General features: G+C 35.0%; 3 protein-coding genes across 16 annotated transcripts; 2 read left to right on the plus strand and 1 right to left on the minus strand.

Moving 5' to 3' along the window:
* The first annotated feature begins 815 nt into the window (after window positions 1–815).
* Window positions 816–2603, plus strand: LOC8259538 (40S ribosomal protein S26-1). The gene is made up of 5 exons (XM_002520808.3): window positions 816–966; window positions 1082–1174; window positions 1279–1363; window positions 1472–1605; window positions 2341–2603. Exons 1-5 carry the CDS (start codon window positions 964–966, stop codon window positions 2422–2424), a joined length of 399 nt encoding a protein of 132 aa, XP_002520854.1. The 5' UTR covers window positions 816–963; the 3' UTR covers window positions 2425–2603.
* Window positions 2604–3400: 797 nt separating this feature from the next.
* Window positions 3401–11839, plus strand: LOC8259537. Of its 13 annotated transcripts, none has more exons than XM_025157651.2 (12): window positions 3484–3747; window positions 5843–5918; window positions 6056–6115; window positions 6243–6376; window positions 7344–7523; window positions 8638–8730; window positions 9419–9601; window positions 9675–9777; window positions 9863–10048; window positions 10517–11025; window positions 11126–11619; window positions 11702–11839. In XM_025157651.2, the coding sequence occupies exons 3-11, from the start codon at window positions 6100–6102 to the stop codon at window positions 11612–11614; spliced, it is 1893 nt and encodes a 630-aa protein (XP_025013419.2). In that variant the 5' UTR covers window positions 3484–3747; window positions 5843–5918; window positions 6056–6099; the 3' UTR covers window positions 11615–11619; window positions 11702–11839. The 13 variants fall into 13 exon arrangements, with proteins under 13 accessions (XP_025013421.2, XP_025013422.2, XP_048231871.1 ...); XM_048375915.1 differs by having other exon boundaries at window positions 3484–3718; XM_025157647.2 differs by having other exon boundaries at window positions 3453–3747; window positions 5806–5918; window positions 6056–6376.
* Window positions 11840–12128: 289 nt separating this feature from the next.
* Window positions 12129–18100, minus strand: LOC8259536 (alpha-galactosidase 3). 2 transcript variants are annotated; one of them, XM_015720269.3, is made up of 15 exons: window positions 17600–18087; window positions 17207–17265; window positions 16560–16616; window positions 16442–16476; window positions 15867–15970; window positions 15682–15754; window positions 15139–15197; window positions 14983–15048; window positions 14811–14894; window positions 14197–14261; window positions 14019–14101; window positions 13518–13608; window positions 13318–13376; window positions 12836–12976; window positions 12129–12414 (listed from the first exon to the last, which is right to left on the minus strand). In XM_015720269.3, exons 1-15 carry the CDS (start codon window positions 17815–17817, stop codon window positions 12304–12306), a joined length of 1305 nt encoding a protein of 434 aa, XP_015575755.1. In that variant the 5' UTR covers window positions 17818–18087; the 3' UTR covers window positions 12129–12303. The 2 variants fall into 2 exon arrangements, with proteins under 2 accessions (XP_015575755.1, XP_048231875.1); XM_048375918.1 differs by lacking the exon at window positions 14983–15048 and having other exon boundaries at window positions 17600–18100.
* Between the last annotated feature and the right edge of the window lie 484 nt (window positions 18101–18584).

Here is an 18584-nt window from a genome sequence, read left to right on the forward strand (position 1 = left end):
GTATTTCATGAGCGAACAAAGCACATCGAAATTGATTGTCATTTTATTCGTGATGAGATTCAACATGGACATGTTCAGACTGCTTATGTATGTAGTTCTGAGCAACTCCCTGACAGTTTTACTAAGGCATTAGGGAGACAGCAATTCGGGTATCTTCTACGCAAGTTGGGAGTTTGCAATCTTCACGCACCAACTTGAGGGGGTATTAGAATATCTTAGAATCTGTAAATATCTGTCAATTATGTAAAGAGTATATTTAGGATATTTGATTTCTATATTTAAGAGATTGGTTAGCACGTCTATGTTGTATATATATTGGTCCTCTTTGGCCTATGATAAAGGTGAAGACAGAAAATTTCTTCTCAAAAGTTTATATTTTTCATCCCTTACTTTTCCGTCCAAGTTTACCCCTCTGCACAAAATAATTTGCACAATCTCAAGCACCACAAAAAGCAGATGATTTAAAAATAGGGAATTGTTATAATTAACTAAGAAAAACATATTGTTAGTATTATCATTTTAAAATTAATATTCAAATTAAATTTATGTACGTCTTTGCTAATTTAATTTAATTTATTTATCTAGAAGTATTATTTGAAAAAATCTTTTCTAATTTAATCTATTTCTCTGAGAAAGTTATTAAGAAAAATAAAAGTTATAATTAATTAGATAATTTTTATGGCAAGTATAAGTCCAGCTTATTAAATCTCTTATGAATTAAAAAAATAAATTTATATAAAACGAACAAAAAAAAAAAAAAAACTTATGTCCAAAAGTGGGTGCAATTAAAAACTGAAACAAAATAATGGGCATAACTACAAATACGAAGAAACCAAAGACTCTAATTGTAAAATAACACTATCCTGACCCTTCACTATAAATATCTCCTAAAACATTATAATTGTCCACAAAACCCTAGCAGCACCAGTGCCAGCAGCAGTCGTCGAGCTAACACTATTGACAATGGTGAGACCTCTCAATAGATCTCTTTAATCTCGTCTTATACATTCAAATTCAGTCTCACAAAAATATAAACCCTAACAACAATGTTCTAATCTCTTTTACCGTTTTTAATTTGCAGACGTTTAAGCGCAGAAATGGCGGCCGGAACAAGCACGGACGTGGACACGTGAAGTTCATCCGATGCTCGAACTGCGGAAAATGCTGCCCTAAGGTATCAAATCTCGATTCACATATTTCATTATTATAATTAGCATAATTTTGTTTGCAGACCCTAATTTGTGGTTTTGTATATTATTTGATGAATTCTAATGATAGGACAAAGCTATTAAGAGATTTCTTGTGAGAAACATTGTTGAACAAGCTGCTGTCAGAGATGTTCAGGATTCATGTGTTTATGACGGTATACATCTAATTGATTTCTGTCCTTTTTTGTAGTTCCTCAGTTTTTTTGTTTGTGGGGTGAATTTTTATGGTTTAATTTGAATGATATTGCGTTTTAAATTTTTAGGATATGTTCTTCCAAAGCTCTATGTGAAGATGCAGTACTGTGTTTCATGTGCTATTCACTCTAGAGTTGTCAGGGTTCGTTCTCGCTCTGAACGTAGGAACCGTGAGCCCCCACAGAGGTTCCTCAGGCGCAGGGTAAACTTCATTTCTTTTCTTTTATCTTCTTATGTTTTTGTTTTAGTCCGATTACCAGTTTCCTATGAAATTACAGTTTGATGATAATTTTGGGTTCTGGTTTTTTGTCGTGTTTTAATTTCCTGGCCATGTTCTCCATTCTCTGTTAGTATCTCATAATTTATAAGTGATTTATCCTGAAAATTAGGCTCTTTTCAACCTAAGTAATGCGTGAATAGGGTATACATTTACTGCCACTTAATTTTTCAAAATTATATTCTCATTCCCTATTAAGGTTTAATGATCTGAAAGTTGAAAGCTTGTTTTTGTTTGACCCCTGTTTCCTTCTTTCCCTACAATTTACATGTCTTTGGTAATGTAGCTGAATGGCGTGGTTGTCTAATGTCTAGTGCAATATCTAATATGCAAAAGAAATATAAATATGGTTGCCATGATTTATTTTATTCAATGTGTTATTAAGTGTAGTCCTGTTACTTTATCTTGAAGCTGAACTTTAGATTATATCTATATACTGATTAGGCTCGCTGCCTTTATGTTGGATTTAATATCCTAACAAAGATAAAATGAATGTGTTGCTATTTTTGATCTTCAGAATATATATACTATCTTGGCTTTCTGCTCCTTTTATTGGGTTTGATGTTCTGTGAATAGTGTACATCCCTTGATTTGGCTTGTGCTGTGTATATCTTAATTTGTCACAAGTTTATTGATTTGCTTTGTGGTTTTTAATTGTAGGATGACCTGCCAAAACCTGGACAGCCTGGTCAGCCTGGTCAAGGAACTCGTCCTGCCGGGGCTGGTGTTGCTGCTCGAACCTAAGCATTGAATTTAACGTGTTTGATGATCTGTTTAGGCACTGAAATTTTCTAAGCATTGTTTTGATGTTTTTACTCTTTTCAGTTGGACCTTTTAAGAGATATATATGTCTAAAGATTGAGCAAGTTTTTGACTGATGAGAATGCTTTTTGAAATCACATTATTTTCACTTGGCATGGTTAGTTCAAATCCCTTAGCTGCTTTTGCGTAGATGATGAATTATGATAGCGAATGTCTTTAGTAATGATCTTGGTTGGTAATGCTTCTACTTACTCTTCAAGTGATGAATCATTGAAGGGTAGACTAAGTTGTATTGTGAGGGCTTGATGTGCTCTGATTCCGTTTAAACCGATAGTGCTTACTCTGTACAAGTTATGTTCTTCTAATTAGCATGGAATATTCACGAACCTACAGTAATTTTTGACCCTTGTTAACACGCGGGCTTAATTGTTTTTGCATTTCTTCCATTACTTGTTGTAAAGATGAATCGCTAGTTTTGGAGTTGTATATCTCGAGTGAAATGAAGCCCAATCGTGGTAATTTTTTGTGTCAAAAGCAATAAATTTTAGGCGTCACAGGATATAGTTTTCCTTGTACGATTTTGTGTAAAGTAGTGATTTTTCCACGGTAAAAATTACTGTAATATACCTTCTAATTACCAAATTAACTCATGTAATCCTACAATTGCTTTCTTGTTTGGTCAAACGAAAAATTGAGGAATTTCATTCCATGACAGAATATGATAAATAAGGAAAAGAAAAAAGAAAAAAGGATCTTTTGTAAGTCTTTTTTCTAATCCCAGTGCTCCATTTTTCTTAGTTATAGGACAGTTTGGTTCCCTTTTTAGTACCATTTTATTTTTTATTAAGTTTATGAAGTCATAAATCTAATCTTTGCCCTCATATAAAAAATTCTTATTAGCTTATTTAATAATTAATTATGAAATGTTAATAGAATTTAACTGCTTAAAAATTCGAAACTTTTAAATTTTTTACCCAATTTAATTATAAATTAAAAAAATATTAATTCTAATCTTTAATAATGCCGACAATTTTTGTTTTCCAAAAAAAAAAAAAAAAGTAGAAAAAATATCAGCATATTAAATTGCCAACTCTCCCCACCGAACTTGGCCCAAAACCCACGAAACAGGTATCGATTTGAAACTGCTGTTACTAACTAAATTCAAACGTTGATTTGTCACGTGTTCTTCGTCGTAGAACTCGACAATCTTCATCTTCATATTTGTTCGCAAACAGTCGCATTCCTTCGTCGTTCTTCATCTCAGTGCGTATTCGAGGTTAGGTCCGAGTAATTCTCGATCATATGGTACATGCTTTCACCCTTCTGTCTTTTTCTACAGTCTTTTCTTTTTGTCTTTCTACCAGCTTTCCTTTTTTATATCTTTTAGTTTATGATAACAAATAAGTAATCTTTATCTTCTACTTTCTGGCTCATGTTGCCCGTAATCCGTTTCTAATTGGAAGGCACTTGTGGTTTCTCATTGTTTGTGCTGGTTGATTTACTGATTCTTGAGTTGTTTAAGCTATCTTTTGTGCTCTTTATGCTCTTAGCTCTAACAACATCGATCGTCTTTTTAAACGAAAACTGATTATATCTGTACTTTTCTAAAAGGTGCCGTTTTATTGGTGGATGAGTTGGCAATATTATTTGCTTCCTCATCTTTTTCTTTTTCTTTTTCTGTAAAGAAAAATTTTAAAGTTTTGCCGGAAAATGCCTTAAAATCACAGAGTTCTGCGTGCAAAACTCGCCGGAATATTAGAATTGAAATCAATATATTAATGTATGATTAAACAAACTTAATAGTACGGGCTATTATTGATAAAAACTTGATAGTTCAGGATTTTTTAGACAATTAAGCCGTTTCATTGTGTCCAATGTTTTTCTTCTTCTTTTCTTCCTTGCATTTGCCAGTTCTGGTGGCTTTTGTTCTGAAATTGGATTTGGCTTCATGCAACTGTTTCAATACTTGCTTTTCGGAAAGTTCCATAGTAGCACGATGGCTCTGGATTGCAATATCCAACAATTGGCTATCATATATTCTTGTTCAATGGATTTGATGATTAGGGTTTGACTGACCCATGGTTGCAGCATTACTTTCAACAACTTCTGGAAACGTATGCAGAGATCTTTTTATAAACATTCTCATTGTAATGTCAGTAACTTGAGCTTAGTATGTATTTGGGTGTTTCTGCTGTTTTTAGTTTGTATTTGGTTCTATGCACGGCTAGGGTTCTAAGTATCTCAATTCTCAACCATTTTTCTTTAGAGCTAGGCTTGACCAATGTTTAAACCATTCATCATAAACACTTATGGTTTATGAATATCGTTCCACGCCCCACAATACTTGGTCAGCTAGAGTCTTAATAAATATATGGGATAATCAATAAGCTAATTGAACTATAGAAATCCCAAATCTACAGATGAATCCCGTTTAGACTCGTCTTTTGGTCATTGCTAGGAGTTAACCCCAGGATCCCAGAATGATATTGGCCTTTCCAAAACAGCTTCGAGTGTTTTATAATAGTTTTTGTACCAGGTAATTGACATTTTCCCCTGACAATGAATCGCCTAAGCATTGGGCAGAGAAACCGAACACTGCGTTTCTGTGCAATAAATGCAATTACTAGGTGATTCTAAGAATGAAAAACTAGATCTGAAATCTATATACTTTGGATCATATAGGATAAGAATTAGGAATCTGAATCACACAGGATAAGGATTAGGAATTTAAAGGCTGAATGAGAAATAGCTAAAGATTGATCTGTCACCAAAACTAGCTTCTCTCTGCAAATATGGAAGCGCAACTGTACTTTTTAACCTTATTGCAATTTGTCTCACATTCTGTGTTGGTCCATTAATGAAGAAAAATTCTGCCAAATTTTAACATTTAAGACTCCTCTTTTGCTTGCTATGAAGCTCAATTCAAACATTTTCTATTGGATGGAAAGACTTCAGTCAACAGCAGAATTTATTTATTTTTCTTGTTTCATCTCTTTAACATTCACTTGATTTCAAGTACTAATCCCATTCTGGAGTTTCGCTTGAAGATGAAAGGGGAAGAGATGGTGGGGAGATTAGAAGCTTTTTTTTTTCTTTGTTAATATCACACCTGCCCTCATTCCTTGCTTTTTCCCATGCTTGGAGATCCATACATACAACTCTTTGCTTTAAAAACCTAATCTCATTTATGTAAAAATAGTAACCTCACTTTCTGATCCTTTTCCACATGGAACCAAAAAGATCCTACTTTTTCTAAATAATCCCGGTGTTATGTTTCTTTCTCTTCGTCATTTCTCTTTTTTATTTTTTTATTTCTTTTTATGGTTGTTTCTGCCCCCCTTTTACCTGTTCCTTTTCTCTTAGATAAAAGCTGATGAAACCTTCAAATTATGACTGACAGCGCTGGCGTCTGCAAATAGTACAGAATTACTTTCAACTGCTTCTGAAGCACTGGAAAGCTGATTTTTGTTCTCAATGTAGTGCCAATTTCACACATCGGTTATTTCTGCTTCTTTATCAGTGTATCTGTACTTATCATTTTTTTTCTTAGTCTACTCTTGATGTCGGCTTTAAATTTTTGTTTCGGTTTCTGCTTATTCATTTACTGCCAAAGGTTCCAGTATTGAGTTATATACGATCAGTTAAAAGAGAGTATCAATGGCACCATGCAGTGGTGAGGGATCCTACATTTCTTTTTGGAACTTAAATTATGGGAGATCTTCACTGGTGTTTGTCACCTTGCTCTTCTTCAACCTCTTCCTCCAATTCACTTGATCTATTCCCATTGTCAATTGATTCAGAACTCTGGCTAATGGCTGAGAAGAGGGCCCAGGAGATACTTTGGATTCTTCAACCTTCTTTGGCTTCTGAGCAGAAGAGAAAGGTGGTTATTGATTATATTCAAAGGTTAATTAAGCATCATTTTGCAACTGAGGTGAGAAATTCCCACCCTCTTTTCTTTGTATGTCTTTTTCTGAGAGCAATTGATATGCAATAGTTCCTTTTTATTTATATGCAATAGTTCCTTTTTCTTTTCTCTGATGTAACTTCCCTTCATTTATTATGATAGGATTAACCCTAGAAAATTTTCTTTTTTCCGTAAAAGGTTTTTATGTTTGGATCTTTCTTCTTAGTTTATTTCTATATGCTTTGATGAAGTTTTCTTACAATGAAAGTTTGTTTTTACATTTTCCTTATATCAAAGCAAATATAGTACCTTAAAAATGTGGATTCCTCAATAAGGAGGTCTCATCTTTTGAGGTGTTGGTACTGTAAGGATTGAACTGCTATAGTTGATCTGTGGACAGTTATTAATTTATAGGACGACTAATGGATGGGTCTGCGTTTTTCTACTGAAATTTCAGTTAGATCATAGATCAGTGGACCTCATACATTGCTTTGTGCATCTCCTTCTTTTATCTAGTATATGTGTATTTCCTGCTCCTCGGGGCATGGCTCATTCCATCATTCATGCCTTGTATGTGGTGGGAAACTCATCTTTTCACCTAGAAGAATGGACCTTTTTCAGTCCGAAATGGATATTTAGTAATTAGCTTTTCTAGTTTAGGGGGGCTGGGGGATAATTTACCTGCATGTATCATCATGTGGCATGCTGTCATAAGCTGATCCAGATGCTGCCTGAAAATTTTGAGCTGGAAGAATTTAAGACATACAGTCCTTTTCTCTTTTAACTTATTAAATTCACACTACATGGCATTTTGGCGCTTTTTAATGTAAGGTCATTCAGATCTGTTCACCTATGACAGTCAGTTGAACAGTTATCAGGGGATCTGAGTGGCCCCCGTGACTTTTAACTGCATTTGTGCATATGCTTTACTGAGAAATTAATTCAATTTTCACTTGGTAAACTAACATCAAGTCTTTTTGTATTTCGTGTATAGGTCTTGCCATTTGGTTCTGTACCACTGAAAACGTATCTTCCTGATGGAGATATTGATCTAACTGCACTGAGCCATCAAAACATGGAAGAGGATTTGGTTAGAGAAATATGCAATATCCTCACATATGAAGAGCAGAATTCTGAGTCTGAAGTTAAAGATGTACGATATATTCAAGCACAGGTTAACTTTCTTCACTGTAGTCCTTATATTGCAAAGTCATAACTTCGTAGTCCACTCCAATATCAATTACATTTTTACCTTAGAACTGTACTTATATATTTTGCACACACTTTCACATTATTCCGGTTATTGCCTTTTGTCAACCTTGTTGTTATAATTGCTTCCATGCTGACATATCCCTTTTTCACCATATGTTCCTTTGTTTTGCAAAGCTTAGAAAATCTGTTTGACTTCCTTCTGCCTGCTTGTGTAACCAAATGAGTATGGTATTATTTTAAGCGAGTCATCTAGGCAGTTTGTAAATTTTTTCTCGACCTAAAGACTAACTCCCTTTTAAGTTATATAGCAATATGAGGCATTGTTTTTCAGAATGCTTCTAGATACTGGAAACTGCCATGAAAGGCCATTACATTCGTTAACAAGAAATCAATGTGAGAATGTTCACAGCTCTTTGGATGCTGATTAATGTCTTATATATTTCATCCTCATATAAATTTTTAATCAAACTAATAATAGCAATAAAAACTGTCATAATATGCCTTTTCTTTTTTGCTGAAAGTTGTGCATATTGCAGCATTACTTCTCTCTTCATAAGTACTAGAGTATTTTATTCAAACTTTGGCATCTAACTTTTTTCTTAGTAATAAATTCATGTACAAAATTATAAATTTATTCTGCATTCAACTTTTGTGGTCAATCTTGTATAACCTCATATGCCTCTATCAGCACATTGAATGGCCATTCTTATCTGCCTATCTTTGGTCTGGACACATACTTCATTATTAGTTGCTTATGTAAGACGTTATTTTTTGAATCTTAGAAAAGCTACTTAGCCTGTATTGCCATCTTCTCATCAGAAAGATGCTGAAAATGCTTTCAGTGGTACTATATTACGGTAAAAGCTGAAGAGAAATAAAGTAGGTCTGCTATTCCATTTTATCCAAGTTTATGAAAAATGATGCCGTCTGCGTACATATATTCTTAAGAATTGAATCATGATCATATGTGGAACTCATTTAATGGAAGTGATGCTTAGTTTCTTTTTTTCATGTAACAAATTATAATCCACTCTTTGTTACATACAATGTTTCAATGTTGCCATTTTGGATGACAGGTTAAGATTGTGAAATGTTCTGTGAAGAATATATCAGTTGATATCTCTTTCAATCAAATGGCAGGGCTCTGTGCTCTTTGCTTTCTGGAGCAGGTAAGTTTCTAGTCTACCACTTGGGTCTAAGTTCATGCAGTAGCTTTCTTTCCTAAAAACCTATTACCAGTACCGATCTGTTATACAATTGGTGGGGAAGAATATCAGATGAATGGGATAAGGATTTTTTGGCAGAGTAGTTAGTACATGGTTATAGTTGTACTGGTGGGATATTACTGTTTTCTTTTCACCATTTTTCTAAAATCATTGTTTCCTTATGTAGTTAGGGTACAATATTATTTTTAGGATTATTTTTTAACAAAGAATTCCTCGCGAATACTGTCACCAACTAAAGCTGGTGCCACTTTTAAATGCTTAGGGATGTGCACGTTGTATATCTATTTCTTTCTTCCGATCCCGCATGTTCATCCTGGCATTCTTATCTGTACCATCCTCATTCCGTGCATGGACACATTATAATGCTATGTATGGATGCATGTATATATGTATGTTTTATGCATGCAAGTGTGATTTTACATGCTCTCCTTGCAATGGTTATATTTAATTATGTCAGGGCTTTAGTCTTTCAGCTTAGTGTCGTCAGCAAATGATGGATTTAGACCTCCGTTTCCAATGTAATTGTTTGTTTGACTTAAAGACCTCGCCTCGATATTCTTCATTAAACCTAGTATCTGGGCTTTTTCAATAAAAAGATAGTGTTTCTTATAGTGATGTAATTATTTCTCAGGTTGACCAACTTATTGGGAAAGATCATCTTCTCAAATGCAGTATTATTTTGATCAAAGCCTGGTGCTTTTATGAGAGTCGAATTCTTGGTGCTCACCATGGCTTGCTCTCAACATATGCATTAGAAATATTGGTCTTATATATCATAAATGCCTTCCATTCATCGCTACCTGGGCCTTTAGCAGTGAGTACTTCTAATTTCAAGATTTCTTTTGTGCATCTGCAGATGAGAATTAACTTTAATATTCTGTTTACAGGTACTTTATAGATTTTTGGAGTACTATAGCACTTTTGATTGGGACAACTACTGTGTCACCATTAATGGTCCTGTTGCAGTGTCTTCCCTTCCAGAAATTATGAGTAAGCAATATTAGAATGTCTAGAGAAATGGTATCAGTTACTTATTCACTTCTGAAGTTGATTTATCTTTTTGTGGTCATTGCAGCAGAGTCGCCGTATAATAATGGGAATGAGTTATTGCTCTGCCCAGAGTTTCTGAAGAGATGCAAAGAGAAATTTTCGGTTCCTATAAAAGCAGTTGAGAATGGAGGGCACGAATTTTCTATTAAGCATCTCAACATATTGGATCCTTTAAAGGACAACAACAACTTGGGGCGTAGTGTCAGCAAAGGTATAATTAATGATACTCACCGGAGCTATGTTAGGTGATAAACATTAGTACAAGGGTTTTCTGATACTGCATATCATTTGCAAATTAACTTCTTGTAAGTTTGTAGAAACCTTGCTCTTAGGAAACTGCCACCAATTAATGGAGAAACAGTTGGTGTTGTCGGTTGGAAAATACTTTGCACATCATCCTCTACCAATAGACACAAGAATGTTTGTCTAGCAAGATGTCTGAATATTATGAAAAACAGTAGAGACCTTCTATATCTATAGATGTACATTAATATTATCGGATATGTTGTACATATGTACATTAATGTTTTACATATGCGCATGAGCACATGTGTTCCCACAGACAAACACTCATGCATACACGTGTATATTATGTTTGCAGTTTGAAGTCATGAAGTCCCTGGCGTAAATGATCAATTCTATAAACTAGTTAGCTCATAAATTTCATCCATTCTTACAGGCAATTTCCACCGTATAAAATGTGCTCTTTCTTATGGAGCTCAAAGACTTGGAGAAATCCTTGTGCTACCAGGAGAAAACATGGGTGCAGGACTGGAAATTTTTTTTATAAATACTTTGGACCGGAATGGGAGGGGAGAAAGGCCAGATACACTAGTTCCTGTACCCACCTTTGGCACTGGAAGATCTGAGGCATTTGATCTCAGTGGAGACTATGACAATCACTATAGTGGTCTACTACAGGGCCAGTGGTACCACAAGTATTCCCTGCCTGTTTCTCCCGAGATGACTCCCCCGTCATCACCTTCTCAAATCCAGCAAAGCTTTACTTGGGACAGACTGTCCCAATTGCTGAGATGCAAGCAGAATTTTTTGTCTCAAAGAGGTACTAATGTATTTGTCCCAAGAGTGCCACATCGTCATCCTTATGCTCCAAAGGTATATGCCACTGCTTCTACTTCTGATGAAAAGGGGAAGTCACAAGGAACAGGCACATACATTCCTAATGTGGTAAATCTAAATTTTGCTGTTTTTCTTGATCTGTTAAATTGACTGAGCTTGTAGACTCTAAACCAAGACCAAAAGATAGGAAAATTCTTGAATTTTGCAGAGCCATCATCCTCGCAAAGATATGATGTCATGGATGAGGTCGAAGAATCCAGATTCTCTAACTCATAGTTCATTAAATTCACCTAGAAAGGCTGAGATAGTTGAAGGTGGCCCAGGAGCAAAGAGTGATAATTATTGCTGCCTTGATCTGTCGTTTGATCAATACAAAGCAGGAGAAGAAAACAGGGAGAACGGCAGCTGCACAGTTCTTTCACTGGATCAATTCCCACTTCTTCCCTCCCTTGAAAAGTCGGTGACATCAGAAATCAATCAGTCCAGTCATCCCATCTTGCAGTCCACGCATGCCAAGGAATACTCTACCTCCTCAAGAAATATCCCGACTGGAACTTTCAGGCATAATCCATTCCCAGTGGCACTACCTTCATCAGTGACAGGAAGGCAAACAGAATCTGGAGTTTCTACCACTTTGGAGATCATGCCTGCTAGCTCGGAAATGGGAATGCTGAAGCAACAAAAATCATTAGACTGATACAGGTATATACAGCATTCTCTCGTATTAATGTCCTCAAAACCATATACGATCTTCTATAAGTTATTGATGTGGGAATTGTTACAGTGAAACGATTCAAGGTGAAAGATGGAGCCAACAGTAGAACAGAAAGACTGATGAATATTTTGTTATGTAGATCTTTGCCTCCATAGAGATGCCCATCTCAGAAGTATTCAATACTAATTCTGCTTTTGCTTTTGGTTCTCCCTTTCTGGCCTCGCATCCTTTTTGCTAAATCAACATTAACTGCTTGTAGAGGCTGGCTAATTTGAACTTCTTCCACCCCTTTTTGGGTGATTTAAGTAGGAAAATGTAATTAACTTTTATATTACAATATACCCCTCAAAAAAAAGAAAGAAAGAAAGAGAGAAAGACTAATGAAGCTTTGGCTATACTTGTTACTGGAAATTAGAAATTAAGGAAAAAGATGAACAGCTGCCCTGGGGAACACTCAGTTGGATTCCTTTCACCATGCAGGACTAAGAAAGGGAACTATTTTAATAGCACCATAATGCATAATTGCGCTAGAATTTATTGTCTATACATGTTCCAACAATGTTTTATAAGTTCCAATCCAAGTTTTTACACACTCACTCGATGCACTAAAGTTGAAGCATATACCCACAAGTGGAATCACACCATGAACTGAACTAGACATGTACAAGAAACTAACTTTCAGCAGGCAAAACCGTCTTCGGAGTAAAGGTATACATTGCGCAATCATGTGCATCAACTCGCGTACCAAATGATGCCACAGAGTCTCCTGTAATGTCTTTGTGCTGCAAGCAAAAGTGATAAATAATAAATATGCTGAAAGTATGAATGGAAGTCGACAAAACTCAGCAAGTCCTCCAAACACACATTACTTGGTGACTTAATTGATTAAAACATCTGAAGTTATAATATCTAACCCAAGTTAAATTTAGAACTTTAAATTGACACGAATCTCAGCAAGCTTAGCCATGCAACCATGGGACAACTTAATGCTCCCAATTATAGATTTTAGGAGGACTTGAAAGGATTCTGATAATGCAACGGAAGAACTAAAACGTCAGTTAAATAAAGTATGAGACTAAAACATAACGCTGTGTAGGATACTAGGATATCATTGATTCTTTGCCATGCATGATTATAGAAAAGGGTTTTGTAAAAGGGTTGCTGATAGATCCTGCTTAAATCTATGCAATTCAATTTCCTCACCTGCCACAGGTCTCGCACTGCGACACTGGTGCCAGATTCGAGCCCAAGTGCATCCCATCTAGCTGTAATAGTTGCAGCTTTTGAACAACGATTCCAGAGAACAACAGCCATGCGATGTCCAGACAAAGGGCCTGCCCAGACCTGGAAATAATAACTACTACTTCAATAACTGGGTTAAGATTTGAATTGAAACGAGACCAGGTTACCAAATAAACAATTATTAGCCAGATGCATTGCAGTATATAGAATATAGACCTAGCCTCATTTCTGCACTAAGCAACTGTTGCATTTCCAAAGAAACAAATGAGTGAAAATTAGCTCTTTTCAATTAAAACCCCACATAAAGGCAAGGCAGTTCTTGTCTTAGATCATAGAAGACACAGGATGACGTGACAAGATTTGAATGCGAAACTATCAACTACTGAGCCTAGTTCAGGTGTAGTTTTGTTGAATCTACTACAAACACATGCAAGAGGCAGGACCTGTAGGCAACCATCTGTTCCAGAAGCTTGAACTTTCCTTCCCTGAACCCCAAGCGAGTCTACAAAAGAATCAAAATCCTTTTTTGGTTATTATTACAGGCATATTACACTGAAGAAACGATAATATAGTAATCTGCCAGAAAAAAATGGAAATGGTATCAAAATATTCCTTAAACAAGTTAGACAGATATCAAATTCACCTTGGTTTACAGCAATGACTTCCTTATTTGTTAGAATCTCATAAGTTTCTGCTGTCATGTTTCTTACATCACAACCAATCAAAAGTGGGGCCTGCATGTGCAAGCTCACAATAAGTTCAAACTTCCCTGAGAACCGACATCAAATACCAAACAAGTGCAGAAGGATAAGATAATCATATTTGTACACATTACATTGATCAAACCAAATTCGCATGGTTCTTCTGAATACTTTATTCAACTAAAGAAAGCCTTAACCAAAATTATATGGAATGGGCCACATGATATTTGTTTCAGTTGCTTAGCTCTATCAAATATGTTTCCATACTGTATTATCACCTTCATAACAATCGTACAAAAATGTAAGAGATGAAAATAACTAAAGCACTGTGCTGGTTATCTTTCTGGCACAAGAAAAAAGAAAGAAAAAAAGAAGAAGATTGTCAACTCAAGCATACATCCCAAAGCTAAATGAGTAAAAGAAACAGACTTCAGAGGTCAGACCTTCATCAGAGCCCAGATGCTGAAATGAGCACGATACTCCTGGTAGGTCATGCCTCCATTGCCAACTTCCAACATATCCGGATCTGCCCAGGTAAAGCAACATAGAAAATAAGATAAAATATTTGGGAACTACAGCTGAGCCTTCATACAAATATGTTTTGAAAAGGCAAGTTCTTACCGTTCCATCCACCAGGTCCTGCATAGGCTGCCCATTTATCATTCAGATCAGCTATGGTGGTCATGCTAAACAATAGATGAAGACTCAATCAGTATGACAACCAAGAAAAATTATCTATAGTTAGTACTACGAATCAGATAGTTATAGAAACTAAAAATATGCTCAAAATCTTAGGACCAAAACTGTGGCAGTGCTGCCAGCTGGCGTTTAGGTATTCAATAATTTATCAAAGTAATTGTGTTATAGAATGAGCTCTAGCCTAGAGGGCTGGCTAAATAAAGCAAGACATTTGGTAATTAAGCAGCAAACTCCCTATGATTCTCCATTTTATTTATCATTCATTGCTTCATACAATTTGATTTTTCATCTATGCAACGTTCATGAGGTGGCCTGTTACTACAGAAGTTATTCAACTTCATTTTCTTTTAACAGAATACAACCATAACGGCAGACTAAATCCGCAGTTCAATGGGAAGGGACTAGACTTATTTACTCCAGGAATAAAAGGAAATCCTGTTCCAAGCCATCAAAAGCAACTGGCCTTACAAACTAGATATTGAAGCCTGCTTAGCACAACGTATATTTTGAACATTTTCAGAGTCCAGGAGACTAACCTTACCCATGAATCATTAATGTCATCTGTTGTGCGCCAGCTATTACCAACTTTTCCAGCCCACAGAGCAGGGTCGTCAACACCCCTGTCAAAACCAAAATAAAGGAGTCAACATTAATCTCATAACCCCAAAAAAGAAACAATTAGGGAAATTAGATGGAGTAATGCTTTACCATTCACAAAGTGAATAGAAAATTGTACGACCAGATGCATTTAGAGCATCACGCATTGGTGGGTACCTAGAAATTATCGAAGTTACATAAGTTGAGCTTAAGGTGCCTAGTGATAGTTGTACAAAAACTTAAACAAGACTAGGGTAGAGATGACACCTTTCTTTTGGTTTGATACCGAGATTAAAACAGTTGTCGTACTTTAGATAATCCACGCCCTGATAACACAATGCTAAGCATTAACTTGAAATAATAGTCTCCAACCATAAAATATCAGGTCTTTGAGAGTGATCCCCTGCACTAAAAGTTCTGATTTGAAATTCTCACACAAAATGTTTATTCTGACTTCAGCCTGAATGGACCAATATATGGAGAATGCATTTTCTTCATGTTATACTTGATGTGTTTAACAATATATAGAATGCCATTTTGAGATCTCCAAAAAAAATAACCATTAAGTTTTAATCATGAATTAAGTGATGACTCGAGAGTCAAGACTCTCAGCTATGACCCAATACTCTCTTCATTCTTGTAGTTTTTGCTTTTTAATTAATAAATTAACGCATTGCTTCAAAGAGGCAATGTAAAATACAAATATGAATACAAACTTGTTCATCTCCATCCACATGCAAATGCACCTATGTAATGAATCATTCAGTAGGCCTTCAACCAACATTCAGGATAGGATAATAAAGAACTAACCCAAGAAGCAAACAGATCAGCATCATCTTCTTCGTGGTGAAGTGACCCTGGTCGAACTTGACATGTAAAAATCCTATAGAAATGAAGTTTGGTGAGTCCATAGAGTGAATGGATATCGAAACAGCAGTGACCATAATGAATGATCTGTCTCCAGCTTCTGAACAAATGCTAGAAAATTATCCTACCCAGCATCAGAATAGATACCAAGCTTGAGGCCTTTCCCATGTATATAATCAGCAAGAGCTTTGATTCCTGATGGAAAGGTTTTAGGATCAGGGACTAATTGACCCTGTGAAACACCAAATAAGTCATAGTCAGGGACTGAGATGATTATTAGCTTTCGGAGTCCTATGCTTTTTGGACTTCTCCATCTTTTTTATGTGTTTATGGGAGAGGGGAATAAGGGCTTTCAAATTATTATTCTATGCTTTCTTCTGCAAACTAGTTACTGCATGTTGGGAGTTTAAAACTGTCACTTAGCAACTAGTAACATGCTTGTGTGCTCCCAGAAAATCACTATATTGGAAGAAGAATAAAAAGGAGAAAAAAGAAAATAAACTGCTCCCATCATACTAAGCTGCATTTTTATTTTTGGTTGGGAGTAGATAATCCAGTGAAACATTAGACGTCACTACAAACTGACAAAAGGTAGCAAAAATTATTTCCTAATATAGATATGTTCTGCATCAGATCTGTCATAGCTGTTACAAATTACTGGATAAGACATAAAATTTGGAAAGGTTAATAGGATCCAACAGACCTTCGCGTCTCTCGTTGCTGCAGACCAGCAATCATCTGCATCCCATAAAATGGAATAAGACTAAAAGAGACGGAAAAGCTAAGTCACAGAAACGATTTGAAACAAGCAGGAATTATACCTATATTGACATACACATAACCTAAATCAGCCAAGCCAGTTGAGATAAGTGCATCAGCTGTCAAAGGTAAAGTCAAATGTTAGCATTTCTGAAGGAGTTCCCAATTAGGAAAATAAGACATGAAGACAATCCTAAGAGTTATATCATAACTCTAAGGATAGCCTACATGTGATTTAGGCACCATATTCGTGTATCAAGTGATGGTCAATCAACTGCATACAAAAAGACATTCAAATTGGACATATAGTCATCAATTTTAATGAACAAACTTTCATGAAGCAAGTCCCTTAAAGCAAGCAACAAATTTATGGCATGATTAGAAAATCCATCGAGTTCACATATGAGGTGCCTTTATGCAAACATAGTTTTACAAAACCAGTACATATTCTTCCTCTTCAGTTCATTCTTCTTTTCCTTCTACTTTACTCTTTCAATTTACATACTCACAGTTTACAGCTACTCGACCATGTGAGTCTGAGCCAGCATACCCCCAGTTCTTCTCACTTACTTATAGACCCCAAGATAAATCATGTATATCAAACTTTAGATTTTCAACAATCTAATAACATAATTCATTTATTCAACACCAGCATAAATGACAAAAGAAAAAAAATGAAATGTGAAAACAAGAAGAAATCAAAATTCACCTGTTTCCTTGATGACAGTTTCATTGATATTACAAGCAAAGAAATTCCAGCTATTCCATCTGCGAGGACATTTGTAACAACACAAAATCAAACACCAGAAGATACAAAATCATTGCACAGGCTGAAATTTTTGACAGATGTTACAATTGTTGAGTCCACATAGTTTTTTTTTTATAAAAAAACAGAGGGACGCAGACAGAGGGAGAGAGAGAAAAGGTATTTCTCGATCATATACGCATACACTAACATCCATACACTCTCAGAACTTTATGATCCTACCAGTACCTACATCTATAAACTTAAAAAAATTGCAAAATTTCATCAAAAAGCGCTTCCTTTAGTATGATAAAGAAAAATAAATAAGTAAATAAGAAAGTCGGGGGAGAGAGAGACCCCATTTGAGGAGTTCGAGCCAAGCCATTGTTGAGCTGAAAAGTTCCATACTTTGAAGTGTCAAAAATGTTATGAAACAATTTGTTATATCCAAAACTCCCTTTCTGATAGCTCTGCAAAAGTGGAACTTCTCTCCCTGCAATTGCCACTCGAAGTGCCCATAAAAATAGAGAAATACCCACCAAATACAAAGAGCAAGAATTGCTTCTGTTCTCCATGAATGATTACTTACTAGTAACTAAAAACTACCCTTTCTGTGTTTGCTCTTTTAATTTCAAAGCTCTCAAATTAGAAAAATTTTAAGCAAAATAATATAAACACACCCAAAACAGAGACAAAAAGATAGAGCCTTTTGGAAAATTATAATTATGCTTTGTACTATTTGCCACTCTAAAAACAAGTAAACATCAAATTTTTTTCTTCTTAAATTCCTTGATTGATTAATTAATTAATTAATTAGACAATGGATGAGGGTTATGATATAATTTAGCTTAGTTATTACACTTGATCCGCTAAAATATATTAATTAATCTTGCGCTTCTTTTATGTTTAATAATTTATTAGCTCTTCCTTTAATCTTAAGACAGCTAAACTCTAATGGAGGATTCTAGACGTCTTAGAACAATATCCATTGAATAACTTATAACTAACTAAATAGTTTATATTTACTCTATTTAATACTTTTTTCTATAGGAGTTTGACCTTTTGATATAACAAATTAATATATGTTTATCAAATTCTGATCTTGATTAAATCAATATAGGCCATCATCCTTAAAATGATTAATAGCATTTATGTAAATGGTTTTCTTTTTTTGTTTTTTTCTTTTTATGTTCATTTTCATATAATATTATATTATATAAAAAATAATTTTTTTAAAAAATATCATATAATTTATCGCTTTTACATTTGATAAGCGGTATTTTTTATATTAAAAAAGTAATATATATTTTATTTTTTAATATTTTTTAGATAAATTTATTTT

This window comes from Ricinus communis, chromosome 6 (assembly GCF_019578655.1).
Source record: "Ricinus communis isolate WT05 ecotype wild-type chromosome 6, ASM1957865v1, whole genome shotgun sequence".
Classification (NCBI taxonomy): Eukaryota; Viridiplantae; Streptophyta; class Magnoliopsida; order Malpighiales; family Euphorbiaceae; genus Ricinus; species Ricinus communis.